Raw genomic sequence first — 21,622 nt, 5'->3', positions numbered from 1 at the left:
CAAAGTTCTTAAGTTAAAAACACTTTATGACCTAAAGTAGTTTGTGAGTACAGTATTCATTTTGTGATTTGTGATAAGTTAACGTGTTGTGTGTGTAGATGTCTAGTACAGAAATCATGTCGCACAGTCTGTGCAGCCAGAACGATATGACATATTGTATAACAATAAGAGACACTATACACAACGCATTCATTTATAGCATTGCTAATAATGTTATTTCTTGAAGTTATGGCTATACTGCATTCTTTATCTTGAATCCCAGCAGTTTTACTTGAACAGAGAATTTTTTAAGTCGTTTGCTCCACTTAACTAGAAAATTGTTTTGAAAAATGGCTCAGTGTGGAACTCAGCATCTGTGTTGGCAGTAGATGTAATAGTTAACCAGGAATCATGGCAGCGCTTTCATGGAAGGTGTTACTGGACATACTTGCTTTATTTTAGTTAGGTGTGAGTATCTGGAACTCTGCTGATTTAAGGTAAATACAATATCAAATAGGGATTGGCTGTTGGCCAGGTTTTTAGAAACGTTGATTACTTTAAGTAAAAACACATTGCCACAAGGTGACTCGATGAATTAACGCAGTTATCATTGGGTTCCATGCAGTAATTTAAGGGAGGCTGAGAGCGAGGGGTAATATAATTATCCGGAAAAGTAAGGGTTTCCACACAAACTGAAGGGAAAGTATTCAGACCCATTGGATCCCCACAGCGGCTATGCATTTCACAAAGCTCTCACAGTAAACTAACAAACAAAGATGGAAACAGATTGGTAAGAAAACATTAGACAGTGTGGAAAGCTTGTGAAAGAATATGCACAGTGCTTATTTCAAATTTAAAACATCAGGATTAATGATGGACTAAAACATAAATATCACAATTTCCACAACTTGTCCTTATAAGAACAGTTAAGCCTGTGTCAAAGAGTAGAGTTATTTCTGCAGTTTATTCCTAACATATTTTAACATAATCTGGTGCCCTGTAGAGAAACAATGCATTTCAGTGCTGGCTCTGTGCTTTTTTTCACAAATAGGGCAATAGTGCTGTCATATACAAGCTGGATAATAATGTATTTTTTCTGTAGGTTAAGTTGATTGCAGCAATGTATATAAATTTACAGACATTTTAAAACAGTTTGTGTAAACTCTTTGGAGTTTGAGAAATTACCCTGCTAAAACTTTGAAAAAATATATGCATTATAAAATACAAATAGAAAACATAACGTGGTACCATTGTGCATGCAGTGACTAAGTTCTTAGTGAACAGTGTATACAGTGGCTCTCAAAAGTATTCACCCCAACCCCCTTTAGACTTTTCCACATTTTATTGTGTTACAACATGGAATCAAAATGGATTTAATTAGGAGTTTTTGCCACTGATCAACACAAAAAAAGTGCATAATGTCAAAGTGAAAAATAAAATCCACAAATTGTTCTAAATTAATTACAAATATAAAACAGAAAATAATTGATTGCATAAGTATTCACCCCCCTTTGCTATGACACACCTAAATAAGCTCTGCTGCAACCAATTGTCTTTAGAAGTCACATAATTAGTTGAATGGAGTCCACCTGTGTGCAATTAAGGTGTTTCACATGATTTCAGGTTAAATACACTTGTATCTTGGAGGTCCCACAGTTGCTTAGTACATTTCCTAACAAAAACTACATCATGAAGACGAAGGAACATTCAAAGCAAATCCAGAATAATGTTCTTCAAAAGCACCAATCAGGGGTAAGATATAAAAACATTTCTAAGGCATTGAATATCCCCTGGAGCACAGTAAATTCCTTTATTAAGAAATGGAGAGAATATGGCACAACTGTGAATCTGTCTAGAAGAGGCCGTCCCAAAAACTGAGTATCCAGGCGAGAAGGGCACTAGTCAGGGAGGCCACCAAGAGGCCTATGGCAACTCTAAAGGAGTTACAGTCTTCCACGGCTGAGTTGGGAGACCCTGTGCATACGGCAGCAATAGCCTGGGTGCTTCACAAAACTGGTCTTTATGGGAGAGTGGTAAAAAGAAAACCATTGTTGAAAAAACAAAAAGATCTTGGCTAGAATTTGCCATGTGGGAGACTCTGAGACCAAGTGGAAGAAGATTCTATGGTTTAATGAGACCAAAATAAAGCTTTTTTGCCTCAATGTTGAGCACTGTGTTTGGCGAAGGCCTAACACCACACAGCATCCTGAGAACACCATCCCTACTGTGAAGCATGGTGGTGGCAGCTACAGGCTATGGGGATGCTTCTCTGCTTCAGGGCCTGGAAAGCTTGTGAAGATAGAGGGCAAAATTAATGCAGCAAAGTACAGAGAAATCCTAGAGGAAAACCTGCTGAAGTCTACGAGAGACCAGGGACTTGGTAGAAGATTCATCTTCCAGCAGGACAATGACCCCAAACATACAGCCAAAACCACACTGGAGTGGCTTAAAAACAAAAAGGTCAATGTCCTGGAGTGGCCCAGTCAAAGCCCGGACCTCAATCCAATTGAGAATATGTGGAAAGAGTTGAAAATTGCTGTTCACCAAAGGTCCCCATCCAACTTGACGGAGCTTGAGCAATTTTGCAAATAAGAATGGGCAAAATTTGTAGTGTCCAGATGTGCAAAGCTGGTAGAGACTTACCCAAATAGATTCATGGCTGTAATTGCTGCCAAAGGTGCCTCTACCAAATATTGACTCAAGGGGGTGAATACTTGTGCAATCAATTATTTTCTGTTTTGTATTTGTAATTAATTTAGAACAATTTGTAGATTTTATTTTTCACTTTGACATCATGGACTTTTTTGTGTTGATCAGTGGCAAAAACTCCTAATTAAATCCATTTTGATTCCATGTTGTAACACAATAAAATGTGGAAAAGTCCAAGGGGGGTGAATACTTTTGCGAGCCACTGTATACTGTATATGAATATTAACATATTGCATGTGATGTAATTGGTACCTACTTTTTAACAACCAATGGGAACAGAGCAGGGCAAACAAACAGGCAGCGGGTAACATGGTACAGGAATACACACACAAAAGGTAAACAAGCAATGGCAGAATACAGCGCGGAGGGAATATTACACACAGCATGCAAACACAACAGACAGCAGGGAGTATGGTACATAAACACAAACTAATGGATCGCTACAGTACTATCTCTGTTTATATGTGGTTTAGGTGTGCCACGCTAGAGTTGAAAAGTCACAAAATCTCACGAGTCAATGGGGAAGTCTGTTCAGTTCCAGAAATTAGGATTCTCCAACTCAAAGCAAGGTAAAGTCTGAAGCAAGAACCACTGAATAATAGCTGCAAACAAAAGGGCAATGTAGAAATGCAATTAACTTTACTGCGTGGAAGGTAGAACCTAGCAATCAGGAATCGGAATTCAGAAGCTGGGATCTGGGATTTTTTAAAACCAGATAACATTGATTTTCAGTATCAGAGAATTTTACTGTATTTGTCGGGATTATAATTTTGCATGAAAAATAAGAGTACTTTACCAATTTGTTTTCTGCTTTCTGTTTTCCCCTTGGAGTGATGAGCTGAGTGCAGAGTGCATTGAACTTCACCGTAATGGTTGTAATAGCAGCTCATTTCAAAACGTTAATACTGTGAAGAAGGCAATGTTGACAATGTTACACATCCCATTGCTTTACTGTTAACACTTTTATCTGAACACGAATGGTGGTAGCATGGTTAAAAGGCTATGTGCTTCACTTATGACAAAGTAACTGTTTAGCTTAGTGATTATTATCACAGCCTCTGTGTCAACAAGTTCAGGTGTTTGTATACTGACACAGCATCTGTATCAATGAGTACAGGTTATTATATACTGACACAGCCTCTGTGTCAGTGAGTACAGGCATGTATATATTGACACAGCATCTGTGTCCACAATTTCAGGTGTTTGTATACTGACACATAAGGCTGAGGCATTTGGCAACTATCTATAGTCAAGCCTGTGCATCGTTTTTGTGTAAAGGATTTAAGCAAAGAAAAGCTTTTATTTTTTATTAAATTTAGAATCGGTCATTATTTTTTGCATTAAGCACAGAGCTTCTCTGCTCCCCTCAGGTCTCACTCCTGTTTAGCTACAAAAGAAATTCTGTCATAAATGTAACTGTTTTTCACTGTATGCATGTGTCACCTTAATTTAGCGGTTAGCTTGTTCAGACTTAATTCATATAATATGCACATGTATTCTGACATTAATTTTATCTATGACTTAATTTAGGAATAATTCAGCATCTCTATGGCTGTAAAAAAAAAATTCTGTCATTTCCCTGAGTGCACTTTCTCCCCGAAGTTCACTTCCCTTTGCAAGTTTTTGAATGTCTTCTATTCTTCCTCCTTCATGTCAACCACTGCAGGTTCTTCTACCCTCCTTCCAGTTGACCATTATTCTCCCTTAACCAGTTCACAGCTTTAGCTACCTCTGGAAAATGCATGTACTTGTTGACACAAATGATGTGTCAGTACATAAATGCCTGTATTTGTTGACACAGGTGCTATGCCAGTATATAATCACCTGAATTTGTTGACACAGAAGCTGCGTCACCATATAATCAGCAGTACTCAATGACACAAGGCTGTGTCTGTATATAGTCACCTGTCCTCGTTGACACATATGCTGTGTCAATATATAAACACCTGTACCAGGATAAAAACTAACCAAATTTTGGTACTAATCCTAAAGACTAGTACCTTTTGAAACTTGCTAGTCCTGATGTAAACTTACTAGTCCCAAAAATAAACACGATTATACATTTAGAGCAAAATAGATTACAAAAATAAATAAATAAATAAATAAATAAATAAATAAATAAAAATGTTTATTCCCAGATGCAGATGTTGGGTAAACAACCTTTTTTTTTTTTAACAGAACAGATAGAGGCACCACACAGTCTCCATCTTAATGTACAAAACGAGCAGAGAGCTTCACACAGGCTTCATCCTCTTTGTGTAAAAAAGGAGCAGAGAACTTCACACAGGCTTCATCCTCTTCATTGTAATTTAGCTCATCCATGTATGTGGTCCTTCTGGTTTTGGTGCTGCTGTTCCAAAAGTGCTTGTCAGTAAGCCTACTCCTACAGTCATTCTTCACTAACTTCATCTGGAAAAATCCTTGTTCTGTCTCAATAGCTTCCAGGTATTGAAAGAACCAGGTAAATTAGAGGTAAAACATTGGGACACTTCAGTCTCAGCCATCTATTCACTGTTTCCCAACTCAGATTCACTGGCAGCAAACCTTTAACTAAAACAAAACAAAACAAAAAAATGACCGTCATTATTATGTAATATAATAATCCCATACAGTTAAAAAAATAAAAATAAATAAATAAATAGTGTATACGACACTGAAACTACTTCATTAATTATCCTAGGGTAGTAGTTCAGTGAATTTACTTTGGGCTGAAAGAAGAGGCTGCTTATGTTTTATATTTTTTATAGCTCCCATGTGAATTACCTGTAAATGCGGTAAAGAAAGCATTTGTCAACACCAGCTGCATGCAAGGCAGGGCTACAGTGTATCTGTTGCACAGCATTGCTGCATGATCATCTCCAAAATCTGCAAATGTCAACAAATAGTTTTTGCTTTTCTTTGTACTTCTCTAGTACTAGTTCCGCTGCCTCAAGTTCTGTGTATGTCAGATATAGTGGCTTCTCTGCACGGGAAAGCTTCTGAGACCTTTGACAAACAACTGACAACATCCCACAGGAAATGCAAGAAGTATGCATCATCTTTCCTATCCAGGATCTTAAGGAAATGTTTTGCCTTCCTATTTATTGGCTGAATCTGATGGATTCTGTAACTGTTTTAACATAGTAAATTCACCTTGTCCGGCTATTTCATGGAAAGAGCAAGTGTTACTAATGTTTTGTATACTCAGTGTGTGTGTGTGCGTGTGTGTGTGTGTGTGTGTGTGTGTGTGTGTTATATATATATATATATATATATATATATATATATTATATAATATATATAAGAAACGACTTAATATTCGAATATGCTGAATGACAGGTGAAATTGTTATTTTACAGTAGTTAAATTACAATTGCTTTTCTGATCAATTTTAAAATGGGTGCAATTAAAATGTAAACAGGTAAAGTAATATAAAATTATTATCATTATTATAAGTATTATTTGCCTGGTTTAAATGCTCTGTGATGGGAAAAGTCAGGTCGTTATTAAATGCATTCTTTAGGTGAGGAAGCCAGCGTGTGCCTCCAACTCTGGCAATAAGGACTGTTTGATTAGTTGCGATGTAGGATTCCTTCAGATTGGATCTGTTCAAGGGACTGTTCCAGTAGAATGTGTACAGATTCTGCAATAGCACAATCAGCCTGCTATAAAGGCTGGCTTACCTGCACATGTCTTTAAAAGCAAGAGAACAGTGAACTGCAGACACGAAAGGGAGGCTAGTTTCGTCTCTCATTCTTTTCACAAAACCACTTTTCGCACCGAACATGGCGGCAGCACCGTCTGTACCCATTGCCACCAACGTGTTTCTCCATGATTCACCCAGGTTTTCTGTGAGCAGATTACAAGTTGCTTCCGTGATGTTATTTTTGCATTTGCCTTTCTCCACATTCTGTTGAACCGTCCCAGATAACCCACAAATATTTTGCTGTTGCCATTCTGGTTAGGTGGGCTTGACTCTGGGTCCTCGCAATAGCATGTATAAATTCCTGTGCCTGTTTGTAATTCCTGTATGTTTTCCCCACATGTGGCAGAGCAGGGCTCTGCCTTTGGAAATACTGGCAGGGATGGAGTTAAATTCTCCGCCCTGCCCAAGTTGATTGCCCCAGGTGGGAGCAATCAACTAATGTAATTATTCAATTATCATTTAGCCACCTGGCTGGCTCACCTGGTTGAGCTGTTGTCCTGAGAGCCAGAGGGGGTGGAGCTGTCGTCCTGAGAGCCAGAGGGGGTGGAGCTGTCCCGAGAGCCAGAAGGGGAGGAGCCACGGATCCTAGAGCCAGAAGGGGAGAAGGCTGTAGAGAGGAGAGTTTTGGGAGAGGTTGGAGAGAGAAGAGAGAAGAGAGAAAAGAGAAGAGCGTTTTTTTTTTTTGGTGTGTTTGAAACCAGTGAAGGCAATGCCCAGCCTGGAAGATTTATTTTGTAAGTTTTATTTTGTGTTTAATTGTTTTTGTTTTGAAACCTTTTTGTTTGGCCCTTGTGCCTATTTATTTGATGTATTTATGTGTATTTTGTTGATTAAAAGCTTTATTTTTGAACTTTGAAACTGTTTCTGAGCCTCACCCTCTGTCATCTTGCCACATATGGTGTTAGAACTGGGATAGCGCCAACGGGAGGCTCAGAGCAGTATTTTATTATTTTTTTTTTTTCATTTTTGAAGTTTGGTTTTTTTAAGGAGTTTTTTTTTTTTTGAAAGAAAAAAAAAATGGAGCTGGCCCAGGAGGACGTAGATGACAACTGGGAGTTGTTTTTAGAAAGGCGAGGAAGAGTCTGGAGAGGAGGTTGAGCTGTTGTCCTGAGAGCCAGAGGGGGTGGAGCTGTCGTCCCGAGAGCCAGAGGGGGTGGAGCTGTCGTCCCGAGAGCCAGAAGGGGAGGAGCCACGGATCCTAGAGCCAGAAGGGGAGAAGGCTGATGCCCCTCAGCAGCCCTTGCACATGCTGCTGAGAGGAGCTCAGTGTAGGCGCACCCGACTGCGATGGCAGGAGGTGCCAGTCAAACCTCAGAGGTCGCAAGAATGTCCACAGCCACCATCACCGATGCCGGAGTGGCTGGAGCCATTGCCACTGGAGGAGTATCCACTGTCTCTGCCTGTTGTTTCTGAGGGTCCGCCGTCTTCGCCTGCTGTTCCAGAGGGTCTGCCTGTTGTTTTAGATGGTTTGCCTGCTGTTTCTGAGGGTCTGCCGTCTTTGCCTGCCTGTTTTAGATGGTTTGCCTTCTGTTCCTGAAGGTCCGCCGTCTTTGCCTGCTGTTCCTGAGGATCTGCCTGTGGCTCCCGAGGGTCTTCCTACTGTTCCTGAGGGTCCAGCGTCTCTGCTTGCTGTTCATGAGGGGTTCCTGTTACTGCCTCATCCACCAGAGACAGACGGGTTGCTATTCCCGCCTCTGCCACTAGAGGGAAATGAGCTGCTCTTCCCACCTCCACCACCAGAGGGAGATGGGCTGCCGTTCCCGCCTCCGCCACCAGAGGTGCCACCATCACTGCTCCTGCGGGAGGGTCTAGGTTCCCTACGAGTGTTCCTGTGTTCGGAAGGTCCAGGGCCTCCGCTATTGAAGGAAGTTTGGGGGATTCAACATCAACCCCGCCCACCACCGCCCGCTGAAATAGCCCACCCAAGGGACATAAGGGGACTCTTGGGGGGGGAGTTTGGCCGATTGCGGCCTCCTTACTTTGTAAGTGGGGGGAGGTGTGTGGCAGAGCAGGGCTCTGCCCTTGGAAATACTGGCAGGGATGGAGTTAAATTCTCCTCCCTGCCCAGGTTGATTGCCCCAGGTGGGAGTAATCAACTAATGTAATTATTCAATTATCATTATGCCACCTGGCATAAAAGGAGGCCTCAGCCTCCCAGTAGAGAGAGCGAGAGAGAGAGAGTTTTTTTTTTTTTGTGTGAACCAGTGAAGGCAACGCCCAGCCTGGAAGATTTATTTTGTAAGCTTTGTTTTGTGTTTAATTGTTTTTGTTTTGAAACCTTTTTGTTTGGCCCTTGTTCCTATTTATTTGATGTATTTCTGTGTATTTTGTTGATTAAAAGCTTTATTTTTGAACTTTGAAACTGTTTCTGAGCCTCACCCTCTGTCATCTTGCCACACCACATTTAATCCTTTTGTCTCATCCAGGTCACACATCCATTCAAAATCAGAATACTCTCATGCATGCTTTGCAAAGATGTGAGCATTTTTAGCTTTAAAATCACAGAGGTGTTCATGCTATGTGATAATTGCTCTGCTTTGATGTGCCTTGTTTGGATCAGTTTCACACAGTTAGACTGACTTACTTGATTTTTTTGTGTGCTTTAATTAACTCAATTTGAAAGGTAGATGACCCAGTCACAAAAGTGCCACTCTGGCTTTTGTCATACTGGACACAAGCCTTGCAGTACATCTTTCTTTCTGGTGCTGTATACCGTAACCAGTCAAATTGTGAAAGCCAAGTTACCTGAAAAGTGTGCTTCCTCTTTTCTTTATTTTCCTGGTGGTGTTTGTGATTCTCCTTATTGCTCTTTTATTTTATCTTTTTTTGTGGTGGGGGGTTGCAACCCGATATGAATTTCCACAGTTTTATTGAATTGCTTATACTGTTTTCAAAGAGTCTGCAAAGACACAACTATGGCTTGTTTAGGACATTGACTGTTGCACCGTTGCAAAACCGACTTTTCCTACAATTAAATGGGAGTATATATGTACACTTTTTTTAGGTACTGGTGTCCTAGGAAATAAGTTGATCAAGCTCTAGAATTTAAAGGGGAAGTTTCATTGTTTGTAATGTCTACGAGCATCACATGATGTACTTGAAAAATGTTGCTTATACAACATTATTAGTGTATTATGGGCTTTGTTTCATTTATTTTTACATACAGCACTTTGTATAATTAGGACAGAAAACTAATACATGCATGTATTTCAGTTATAAGTTTGGGAAGAAACAATACATTAATTAGTTAAAAACTACAGAGTTAACGTCTTTGCTAAACCATGGTAAATACCTGTAGTTTAATACCAACCAAGACAGCTACTGTAAGAAAGACAGATCATACAGTATAGGCTACAGTATATCAGCATGATTTTAAAAAATGGTAAATTCCTGTAGGGCAACAACCATGTAAGACATTTCCTGCAATCATATCTTCCTAGGCACACATTTTTAATTTCTCTATTTGTCCTATCTACAGATGATTTGACAGGGTCCTTTTTAACATAGTACAAGTCTTATCCCTTAGTAATGCTATATATTACTGCAAGGAATATAGTTGTCACGTTTTTGAAGAATATGGCATTTATGTTAATGTATTGTGCAAACAACATGAGAGACTTTTGTCTGGCTATTTGTAGTTAATTCTCTTCACCCTATCCAAATTTAAAAACCACAACCCTAAACCTAGAACCTTTTTTAAATAAACATAATTGTATGTGTAACAATAAATGTTAATACTTAAGACATGCAGATAAAACAATGTACTGTATATCCTTTTTTAGTTTTTTAACTGGCTGTGATAGGCCTACATTTTGCCACATCTAGTAAAGTTACAGCTATACTAATATTAAAATGTAAAAATATGACCTTGTCATACTAATATTATGGATGCAGCATGTTATTAGAATATACTACTGAAACATTTTAATTTTGATTGAAGATTGACAACATTTTGACATGCAAAATCATTTAATATATAAATAAATCTCCTCGATCACACATAAACTACATCTGATTGACAATGATGTTATAGAAACATAAAAAGACAGGGGTTTAAAACAATTTACCATATAAAGAGTCGTCAATCACACATTTTAAAGTTCAGATGAAAACACAGTGGCACGAACACACACCAACATACACAGTTTTGCAAATAAAACGGTCAGATAAAAATAAAAAGCCATGCAGTGATCCTCCCTTTAATCAAACTGTTGTCCTGCCTTACTCTTGCCTACTGTTGCATTACTGCGCTTGTGTGATCAACTAATTTCCCAGTCAACTTATTTCCTACTACACTGGTACTCGTCCAGAGGACTACCGACACATAGATATCAACTAGTCCTCAACAATTTTAATTCGTCTCGGGTGAGGAGCAAGTGTTAGTTTCTAACCCTGCCTATACTCATTGACACAGGTGCTGTGTCAGCATATAAACACCTGAACTTGCTGGCACAGATGCTGTGACAGTATATAAACACCTGCACTTATTGACACAAGGGCTGTGCCAGTGTATAAACACCTGTACTGATTGACACAGGGGCTGTGTCAGTATATAATCACCTGCACTTATTGACACAGATGCTGTGTCACTATACCTCCAGACCCTCATGTCTCCCTACACCCCTACCCGACCGCTCCACTCCACTCCACTTGCAGGAGAAGACTGGCTGTACCTCTGCTACACTCCCCTGCCTCCAGAACCCGCTCCTTCTCCACCCTTGCTCTGCAGTGGTGGAATGACCTTCCTATGGGACTGCCCAGTCCCTGGCCACACCTGTAAAACTCAGCTTTTCCGTTCTGGACACTCTGCCTTTAATGTACTTTAACTTGCACTTATCTGCTCCCTAGTTTACTGTATTTAATCCTGTAGTATCTTGTTTTTCACTTGCACTCGTATCTAACCCTGGTGTAACTATCAACACTGTTATCTGCTCTTGAACCGCCCCAATATCAAATCGTACTGTGTTTTGTATTTGCTCTTATTAGGACTGAAGTCACTGCATTTTGTATCTTAATTGTACTGTAATTATTGATATGTATTTTTTGTATACAACTGTAAGTCGCCCTTGGTAAGGGCGTCTGTTAATAAATAAATAAATAAATATACTAATAATAATAAAATAATAATAATAATAATAATAATAATATATTATTATTATTATTATTTTTATTATTATTATTATTATTATTATTACAGTGATAAAATACCTTTGATGTGACAAAGTTGTTAGACATAGTTTACAGCCTGCTTGAATGCTAGTGCTCTTTAACTTTAACTCCCAAAATCACAAAATTCTTGTAGCACAGAGCATAAAAAGAGCCTCAACAGACAAGTGGTTAAATAACAATTATTTAGAAAAAAAAGTTTTTATAGTGTTTACTTTAGAATTCGGATTTAATGTTTTGACGTTATGGATCCTTATTAGCAATACCTTTGCTTGTGTGTCTGATCTCTCTCTCGGCTTGCTCCTTCAGAAGGAGAGCAGTATCGGAGCACCAGCTATTGCATGACAAAGGCCGGTCCTTCCAGGAGCTGCAGAGGCGGATCTGGCTGCAGAACCTTCTCGATGAGGTGCACACTGCAGAGATCCGGGAGCTGCCCAGCCGCACCACAAACCCCAAGCCAGCAGGCAGCACCAAGAACTATCCCATAGGCCTTGGGGTGGAGGAGGAGGGCACCTACCTGCCACAGGAGACCAACAAATCACAGATCTACAAGGACCAGCCCATCAAAGTGGGTGGCAAGAAGAAGAAGGGCCGGTCCGGGAAACGCCGGGAAAACGACAAAAAGAAAAGGAGAGCTCGCTCGATAAGTCTCCGGGAGCCTGGCAGTCGATACAGCCTGGAATGGGCTCCATACTTCAGCCTGGGAGAGCTCCTACACTAGGGGAAAACCTATGATTAAGGTAAGCTGCTGACTACGGCCAGAAAATGAATGTGTAGTAAAGGTTGTTTTTGGCTGGTTTGTGTGAAAGACATTGAATGCCCTTCATTGTGCAGTCAAACTTTTCCAATACATTTTCTTCTAAAGGTTCATCACTATAGAGCAGTCCTCTCTTCCATATCAGTCACACCTATTTAGAACGTCACTACACATATAGTGGACTCTAACGGCTGGTTTCACAGATCCTGATTAGTACTAATCTTGGACTACCTTATCTAAAATAACGTTAGGCGCTGTAGTCCAAGATGAGTGCTAATCAGGGTCTTTGAAAGAGTTAAAAGACATTACATTTAACTACTGTGTTGCTTGGTGTTTAGTTTTGTATAAAATAGCAGATGTTTTACTTCTTTAAAAGGGATCATCCTCTCTGAATGTTCAGGGAGAGGTGCACACCCCTAGATAACACATGCAAAATTGTAATATGTTAACTTTTACTAATCCACTAAAATTCTTGAATTACAAACTTTTAGAATAAATGCTGGTATGTCACCCTGCTTTGCTGAAATTGTGGGACAGGTAAATGATATCCATTACAGAGAGTCTAATACTTGTGGTGTTCTTTTGGGTTGTACCTTCCATGATGTTGCAAAGTTAACCATTTTTATTAGAAATAAAAAGGTTTAGCAAAGAATGTTAAGGCTTGTAACACCTTTTGCTTTTGCTATAAGGCGATCATCCTGGAAAGCTTCTTTTGCTTTATCAAGCAGCTGTCTTTTACAGTGGAATGATTCTCATTTGCTTAAGTGGAACCATCTGCAGGAAGTTTTTGTTCTCCACGAATCCTCACAGCCCAAAATTCAAACATCTTTAAAACAAGGACGAGAATCCTGCAGCTGCCTTGCCTAGTGTCATAATTTGAACCAGATATTGTTTTAGACGTTTGAATGAGTTCAAATGTAGTAAAGAGTTATAATACTGTCATACAGGACCAAACTATAACGCTTGGGGGTATTACATATAGTAAGCACTGCATGCACATATTTTACATTATAGGACTGGTGTGTGGCGATTCTCTCTCAGCAATGTTTCTTTTTTTTTTTTACTTTGACTTATTCAGTTTCTTGAACAGCTTTAGTTTTACTACAGCACCATCTTCTGGGACAAAACAGTATTACCTCCATGTAAGTCATAAGAATATATTTTGAGATCCAATATAAACAAAGGCTATGATTCAAACCCAATTTCATTCCTAAAACCTCAGGAATGGATTTTACTGCTAAAGCACTTCAGCTTGTTGTTGCATGTAATTTGTTTAAACGTTGGTGCTCTCCCCCAGCCCAAATACTTCCGTGAAAATGGGGAAAATCATAATACATGTAAGTGGGCCGCTATGACTGAAAGTGAATCACACCTCAATACAGATTTAAATTCCAATAGAATTCACTTGCAACTGTACTGCCGCCCTATACACTAAAACAGCAAACTGAAAATTTAACATCAATTCTAGTCACCCCTTATAGAAGTTTGCATGGTAAAAGTATAACAAAGTATGTTAAACCAATGCATGGGCCTGGGTTAAACCATGCCAGCCAATGCAATGGCACTACAATGGTTTCATCCTATAATCATTTAAACAAAGAAGGTAAAATGACTTTAAAATGAGCAAATGGTCCAACAAAAGTTTGTATACACGTTAGAAACGTTAATTTCTGCAAACATACCCCATGGCATTAAAGTTGAAACTGCTTCCATAGGAAATATTTCATTTTTGGTCATCACTTTTTTCTTTCTTTTTTTTTCTTTTTTCTAGGTATTTGAGGATTTATCGTTGGGACACCTTAAGAATCCTGTTGCAGTCTTCTGTAATAGTGACCATATGTAAAGTATTAGGGAAAATATTTATTGTCTGTACATATGTGAAACGCACCAGAATATGAATAATATTAATTATAATATTAATAAAAACTTTTGCATTGCTCTGTAGAGCTGCAGATTTTGGTCTTTTTTGTGAATATTTTTCTTCTGTTTTTTTTTCTGCCACAACTAAGCCAATTATTAATGTCAGATTTGCCATATTTATTTTGTTTGAATGGTATATTTATAAACAAAACTTACCACATACAACACAATTACCACGACACGACTGGATATAAAAACATGTATATATTACCATATTTATCTATATTATATTATATATATTATATATATATATATATATATATATATATATATATATAGATATATCAAGTACTTTTGTTAATTGAACTTATAATAAAGCGATTTTTGTTGTTGTCTTTGATGAATATGAAAATAGTATTATCCTTTTTCTGGCTCTCTCCAGCTTCTCTAACAATTTTACAGAAAAACAGATTTTGACGCACAATAAATGGCAGTTTTGATTGTGTTTTTTGTGTTCAATTACCAGTGTTGAGTAATGCATAACATGTAACTCATGTAATCTGATTACATTTTTCAGTAAATTGTACTTGGAATGGTTCCTTTCTCAAAAATTCAGTGTGGTAATGCATTACATTCAATGCGAAAAAAAGTAACTTGTAACATTTAGCTCCCTTTCAATTGAATGACAACCATTACCGAATGGGAAGAACCCTCTCTGACCACCAATCACTGAGCATACATAAAAAAGCTGCCCTATCAGGGCCCTGCTGTGAGGAATAAGTCCCTTCCACCTCCTGCTGAAGAGACATCCTCACAGTAGCACATCGCCATTTTCTCTCTCACTTCACTGAGACAGGACACAGATTGCCTTGTGCTTTCTTTGGCTGGTTTGTTGTTTTTTTACTGTGAAATTTTCACTTTTCCACAGTAGAATCACGCTTCTGAGAATTCTAGAGAGTGCTGCTAACTTATTCTCGCATCGGTTTACTGACAAGAGCTGGTTTTGATCCCTCTTGGGAAATTGGTAAGCAGCCATTACTCGCTTTTTCACTAGACAAGGCTTTGTGTAGTTGCCAGCTACTGTGTTGAGAGCTGTTCTGGTGCTGTAAGGAGACCCCGCCGGCTCGCGGCGTCGTCCTCTATGCCAATTTAATCGACCACGGCGACCAAAAAAAATAAATAAATAAAAAATAGCTTGGGCCTAGCGCCCCTCTCAAGCCTCGGGCTCTCCTAGCGTGGCTGCGCTTGCCCTTGGCAACCACGCCAATTGAATAGGCTGCATACCCTGCATCAACTGCAGTTTTTCCACTGAACACGAGGCAGAGAAAAACAGCGCCTACCCGGCCCTGATTGACTTGGCACCGGTGTAACCATCTTTGGTGCCACCTACAGTCCGGCACCGACCACTCTACCCATTGGCACCGACCTTGGCACTGATTGACTCGACACCGACCTCTCGGCACTGACAGCTCTCTCCTCGACACCGATCCCGGCACGGATTGACTCGGCACCAGTGACTAGATTCGGAGGTCCCACAAGACCATGGAGGTTGCTTCCAAGTTCCCATGCCTTCTGACTTACCGTCAGTGCCCAAGGTGGCATTCACAGCCTGCTAGGGAAAAAGGGCCTGAAAAACGCCCTCCACCCCAGAGCAGACAAGCAGTCAGAGGCAGAGCTGGTGGCAAGGGACCACCGCCGGCCAGGGGTAACCAGTTCTCCGGCTGGAGACCGAGGCCGGGGCCTAAGAAAAACCGGCTGCCAACAAACCCCTCCATAATCGGACTGACCAACAGCAACGACCCATGGCAAGGCTGCACCCAGGACTCCTGGGTGCTATCGACAATTAGACAAATCGACAAAACATATGAATTCTGCGTGCTGCCATTTGGCCTCTCACATTTTCAAAGTGCATGGATGCAGCACTGGCTCCAATCAGGCTGCGGGGTATTTCGATCCTGAACTATCTGGACGATTGGAAAGTTTGTGCACATTCCAAAAGACACGCAGAGGTGCACACAAAACAGGTCATAGATCATGCGACGAAGTTAAGGCTCTCAATACATCAGCAGAAGAGCAACTTCAACTGTTTCAGTCCACAGTCTTCCTGGGATCAAACTGAACTCTTTGAGCATGCTTGCCTCACTGTCGGAAGACAGTATTTGATCGTTAGAGGTCACACTGTCCCTATTTACAGAGGATGCTCTCCTATAGATCAGAGTATATCAAAGGTTGTTGGGGTTGATGGCAGCCGCCTCGAGAATCCTTCCATAAGGGCTGCTGAGAATGCGACCGCTTCAAGCCTGGGTAAATACGCTCAAGGTGCACCCGGTCCGAGATCGGTACTGGCTGGTGTGAGTGTCCAGACAATGCCGGAAGACACTGGAGTGGTGGCTCCATCCTGGCAATCTGCGCCTTGGATCTCCCCTCACAGAAGGGAAGTGATTACTACCGATGCTTCCAGACTGGGCTGAGGATTGGTCTGTAATGGGAGAGGAATAAGAGGTCAGTGGAAGGGACATTGGCAGCGAGCACACATAAATGCCCAAGAGCTGAAAGCAGTGAACCTGGCATTATCTAATTTTCGCCAGCAGTTAGTGCGCAAACATGTGCTGGTCCAGACGGATCATACAATAGTGGTAACCTACATAAACCACCAAGGCGGCCTGCGCTCGCCGGGCCTTCACCACGCAGCGCACAGACTCCTGTCCTGGACCCACAGAAACTTGTGTTCCATCAGGGCGGTTCACCTCCCTGGTGTGGACAACAAGGCAGCAGACCTCCTGTCCAGAAGTGCTCCAGACAGCTTGGAATGGAGATTACATCCTCAAGTGGTGAAACAGATTTGGGAGAGGTTTCGACCTGCATGAGTCGACCTCTTTTAACCTTCTTACAACACCTGTTTGACGCAGGAAAATCAGCGTCCACTTTGAAGGTATACCTGGCAGCAATATCAGTGTGCCATGACAAAATTGACTTGGTGTCCACTGGGGCACATTTCTTGGCAGTACAGTTTCTTAAAGGGGCTTGGAGGCTTTGTCCTGACATGAAATGTATGGTCCACAAGTGGGATCTAGAACTGGTACTGCAGGCCCTTATGGGTCCCCCATTCGAACCCATGGTGCCAGAAGAACTTTGCCCTGTTTCATTTAAGGTGGCATTTTTAATAGCCATTACGTCTGCCAGTCAAGTGAGTGAGCTTCATGCGCTGTCCATTGATGTCACATGCATGCCTTTTATGGGAAATGACTCGTGGGTAACATTAAGAACAAATCCATCCTTTTTGCCAAAGGTGGTATCCTCATTCCATATTGACCAACCAGTAGTTTTGGAAACTTTCAGACCTCTCCCGCACCAGTCAGAGGAGGATCGTAGCCAGGATGTGGATAGAGGATATTTCAAGCTGCAGACTGAACACAAAAATATATCTATTTGTAATTGTAACTAGTTACATTTTTTTTCTCAAAGTAATAATTTATAGTAAGGAATTCTTTTTTTTTTTTTTAAACTTCCCTAATACTGTCAATTACCAAATGCTTGACATTCAAATCTTTTTTAAATAGTGCATTGACATAGTGATGCAAAATACTGGGCTCCAGTCACACTTTAACTCATAAGTTATCTAAAAAATGCCTTTTTTCCAAGACTGCTTTTATTAATAATAAGAAATAATGTTCTGGACTGTTTGTTATTTACTGTTGCTAATGAAACCACAGTTTCATGGAAAACAAACTTTATTTTATTCATTGCAAAAGCATTATTTTAACAACTCTTGCGTTAAAGCTCTATGAATAGAGCTCATTGTTTCAAACATATAGTCCCCTTGACGGACGAGTGTATCTGGACACCAAAATATGCAAACTACTCAAGAACTAATAATTTCAGATTCATCAAACAGACTACATTGAAGACTTTTTTTTTTTTTTTTTTTTTAATCAAATACTTCTAATCAATACATTTGTATAGGTTACAAACCGGACATGAAAATGGATGGGGTAAAGTGAGGCAACAGCATCTAAGGAGAAAGTCTGTTACTGTATATGGAACGAGAAGGGTGACAAACGTATGTATGTCATAATAAATAATATACTTTGGTTACACTAAACAACACCACACTCAACATTAAAGTGTATATATCAAAATGTGTTTAGAATTTGTAAAACGTAAATGGTACAAACACTTGTATACTACTCATATTTTATTTGTGCTGCCCATGTTAACCCTACACTGACAGTGTTATGGCAGATGGACATATTTATCTCTTAAATGGCTACCAGCTTTGAAAGTTAAGGACACAGTTTACACAAGTATTGCCACTTTAAGGCTATGCTTCAGAACATCATGGATAAAGATACATGTAAAGAAAAGATATAGAAAAACAACCCTATCACCTCACTGACTCCCTGCCTTGATTGCAGTTTATTGAGTGCATGTCCGGTCTTACACACCAAAAAGCTGCAGAGAGGACATTGCCAAAGGCAAATAAAAGCCATTTTATCAGATGTGTACTCTGCAAATCAAACACAGACACATTGCTAAAAGTATAACCCCTAATAATTTTGTATGACTGTCTTTCTGTGCCAAACCTCTATTTGGAATTCTGTAAAGCAGCAGTGAAGCCTGGGCCTCTCTAGATAAATGAATATGTGTTACTTTTCTGCCCATAATGCTTTATGTATTGCATGGAAGGGCATGATGCCCCCCCCCTCCCCCCAACCTCCTATTAGCTCCATATGATGTTAGCTTTCAACATTCTACACAAAATATCATAGTGGCTAGCAGCTGTACCTTTTGTTTAGAGGTGACTTCTATAAATCAAAGCTGCATTTTTGAGAATGATTTGAATTCCTGACACTACCATAAATTATGAGTTACAGGATGCAAAAGCTCAGCTATAATTCAAAATTACAATAGTGAGGGGGGAAAAACTATTAAAATGACATTTGAAGCTACTTACTCATTAATAGAGTTATATTCAGTGTCTGTATTTTACTTGTTACCGGTGCAAACGTCTGAGTGATATGGTGGCATTATTTAATTTTGACAACAATATTTTGTTTCAACTGCATTTTCAACTTTTATTGCCTGAATCAGCTGAAGAATTGTAATAGTCCATCCTTTTCAATGTTTAAGTTTAAACAGTGCAGTCATTAACTGGAGTCAAGATACAATTGGTGCAAATTAAAGTGCGATTGAGTCCATTCAACTTGTTTCCCAAGTTCATCTCATTCCCTACAAGTATGCCAAGTCATGAAAATCCACCATGGACAACAAGAGCAATATTTGTTTTACTTTTTGATTGCCTGTTTTTCTTGACATATCAACTGAAATATTAAAATATCACTGACACAACTGAGACAGCTGTGACAAAAGCCTACATTTCTGATAAGGTTTGGTCAATCCTTTTCTCTTACTGGTTTTACAATAGTTAATGTTTTACAACAGTTTTTCCATGCTTTTGCCATATGTGTAGCACTATAAACATTAAATAGGGTACAGCATATTTGCTGTCATTCCTTTGAGATAAATATAGGCCTGCAATTTCAGCTCAGAAAGTAGTTTTAGTTTGTAGGTGTTCGTTCTTTGAAAAGATGCTGACGTTTTAGTTTCAGTGTTGCATGAGTGATGTGCAAATGATGCACAGTATTTACTTTTCTGATGCAATACTGTGCTAAAAGGAATCACTCACATAACCTGTTGTAAAACTACAGGATAAAACCTTTAGCTCTGTGGATCTACAGAAGACTTTTATGACTACGAAGGGATGAAATGGTTTGGTTTTGAATCACTGGAAATTTTTAGCAGAAACTCCTTACTGGTATTTAGTATACCGTTTTTCTTTCTTTTTTTATGGAAATGGTTTATTTGTTTTTTGCAAATGCAGAAATGGAAACTGGGAACCAGCTGAATATTTCATAAGACTTGTATGGAAATGTAGCTGAGGCGGCTATTTTACCATAGTGCATTTATTAGTATCTTGAGACACAGAAACCACTTTGATCTGTGCCTGCAATTTGTTTCAGTTTTAAAGTGGACTATGTTTATCTTTTAAAGTGTTTTCTTTTTTAGTATGGTTTAGTATAGTTTATTCTGCTTCCTGGTGACTGTTTAATATAGGAATATTTAATATACATCTATTGGACCATCACTGGGATAGCAAAACTTTGTTTGACAAACAGTGTCAATTTTACCTGATAGATACAGTAAAGAAAAAAAAAACTACAGTGACCATGCAGAGCCTTGTCATTGACTACGGGCTCATATTCGCTTGTACCTGCGGTGTGATCTTGGGGATTGGGTTCTGCGCCAACCTTCTGGTGTTCCTGCTCTTTGCCAAATACAACTCCTTCCGCAAGAACCGCCTTGATCTGCTCCTGTTGAGCATGGCGCTGGCGGACTTCCTTACCCTGCTGCTGGTACCCTTCACGCTCCAATCTGCCGTCAGCTACAGCTGGTCGCTGGGGAACACCTTCTGCAAGATCTACCAGTTCATCCTAGCCTTCTCCCTGGCGGCCAGCACCTATTCCCTTTGCGCCGTCTCCATCGCTAGGGCCATGATCATCATTAAACCCCATCGGCCCCCTGAGATGAACTTGGTCATCTTCATGCTGGTCCTGGTCTGGGCTTTGAGCTTCTTCATTAGTTTCCCCCTCCGGATCTTCGCCACCAAAAACACCTACTGTCTGCCCACCATCCAGGAACACCACTACCAGGTGGTTTTTGCCCAGTTTATTCTCTATTATGTGCTCCCCATGCTAGTGATTGCCTTCAACTACATCCGCCTAGCTCTCTTCCTCCACAAGAGTCCCATGATGTCCCTGGCCAGCTCCAGGAACACCCGCAGAGCCTCCATCTTGATTTTTCTTGCTGCCGCCACCTTCTCAGTATGCTGGCTTCCAGGCTATGTGCTGGAGCTGTGCGTCTATCTAGGACTGTACCGCCACAAAGCAGTCTGGGACATGTTCTACTTCGTCTGTACCGTCCTCCAGAATCTGCACCCTTGTGTAAACCCGGTGCTGTATGTCTTGCTGTCCAAGCGGTCCTGGCACAAAAGGGTCAGATGCCTTCTGAACTGCAATAAAACCAAAGTGCAGCCTCACATCATTAGTGTGACAGAGAGGTTGCAGACCAACTGAGCAAATCAAAAAAGACTCACGGCCAGGCAGAAAGTCTTCATTTGCATATGTATAGCTATGTAATTTCCTACATAGAATGAGTTTGTTTTAGTTATTTTTTTGTTTTTGAATATTGGACTCTTATATGAAGGTAAATGACTCTAAATCTCAAGTTGCAACTGTAATAATCTTACTGTTTATTATATCACTATTTATTAAACTTAGTGCTACTAAGCCTTTAGGTTAAGTAATATAGTGAAACTAGAACTTGAGAAATTGTTCAATTTACACCACAGTATCTAATTCATGTATTGTACAAACATGTATGCAAGTTCTATGCTCAGAAGCATAACT

The 21,622-nt window shown here is 40.0% G+C and overlaps 2 protein-coding genes across 2 annotated transcripts in view; both read left to right on the top strand.

The window, feature by feature from the left end:
* LOC121320231 (parathyroid hormone-related protein-like) overlaps positions 1-14,273 on the top strand; it is a 45,095-nt gene extending 30,822 nt beyond the window's left edge. Inside the window, exons 4-5 of the mRNA XM_041258485.1 lie at positions 11,849-12,279; positions 14,068-14,273. Of these exons, the coding sequence (XP_041114419.1) occupies positions 11,849-12,260 (412 nt within the window). The 3' untranslated portion in view covers positions 12,261-12,279; positions 14,068-14,273. The remainder of the gene's footprint in view (positions 1-11,848; positions 12,280-14,067) is intronic.
* A 5,627-nt stretch (positions 14,274-19,900) lies between these two features.
* Positions 19,901-21,331, top strand: LOC121319088 (galanin receptor 2b-like). The gene has a single exon (XM_041256285.1). It carries the CDS (start codon positions 20,384-20,386, stop codon positions 21,287-21,289), a length of 906 nt encoding a protein of 301 aa, XP_041112219.1. The 5' UTR covers positions 19,901-20,383; the 3' UTR covers positions 21,290-21,331.
* Positions 21,332-21,622: the final 291 nt, after the last annotated feature.

This window comes from Polyodon spathula, chromosome 8 (genome assembly GCF_017654505.1).
Source record: "Polyodon spathula isolate WHYD16114869_AA chromosome 8, ASM1765450v1, whole genome shotgun sequence".
In the NCBI taxonomy this organism is placed as follows: Eukaryota; Metazoa; Chordata; class Actinopteri; order Acipenseriformes; family Polyodontidae; genus Polyodon; species Polyodon spathula.
The sequence above is the reverse complement of the archived record's forward strand: the minus strand, read 5'-3'. Positions and strand labels throughout refer to the sequence as shown.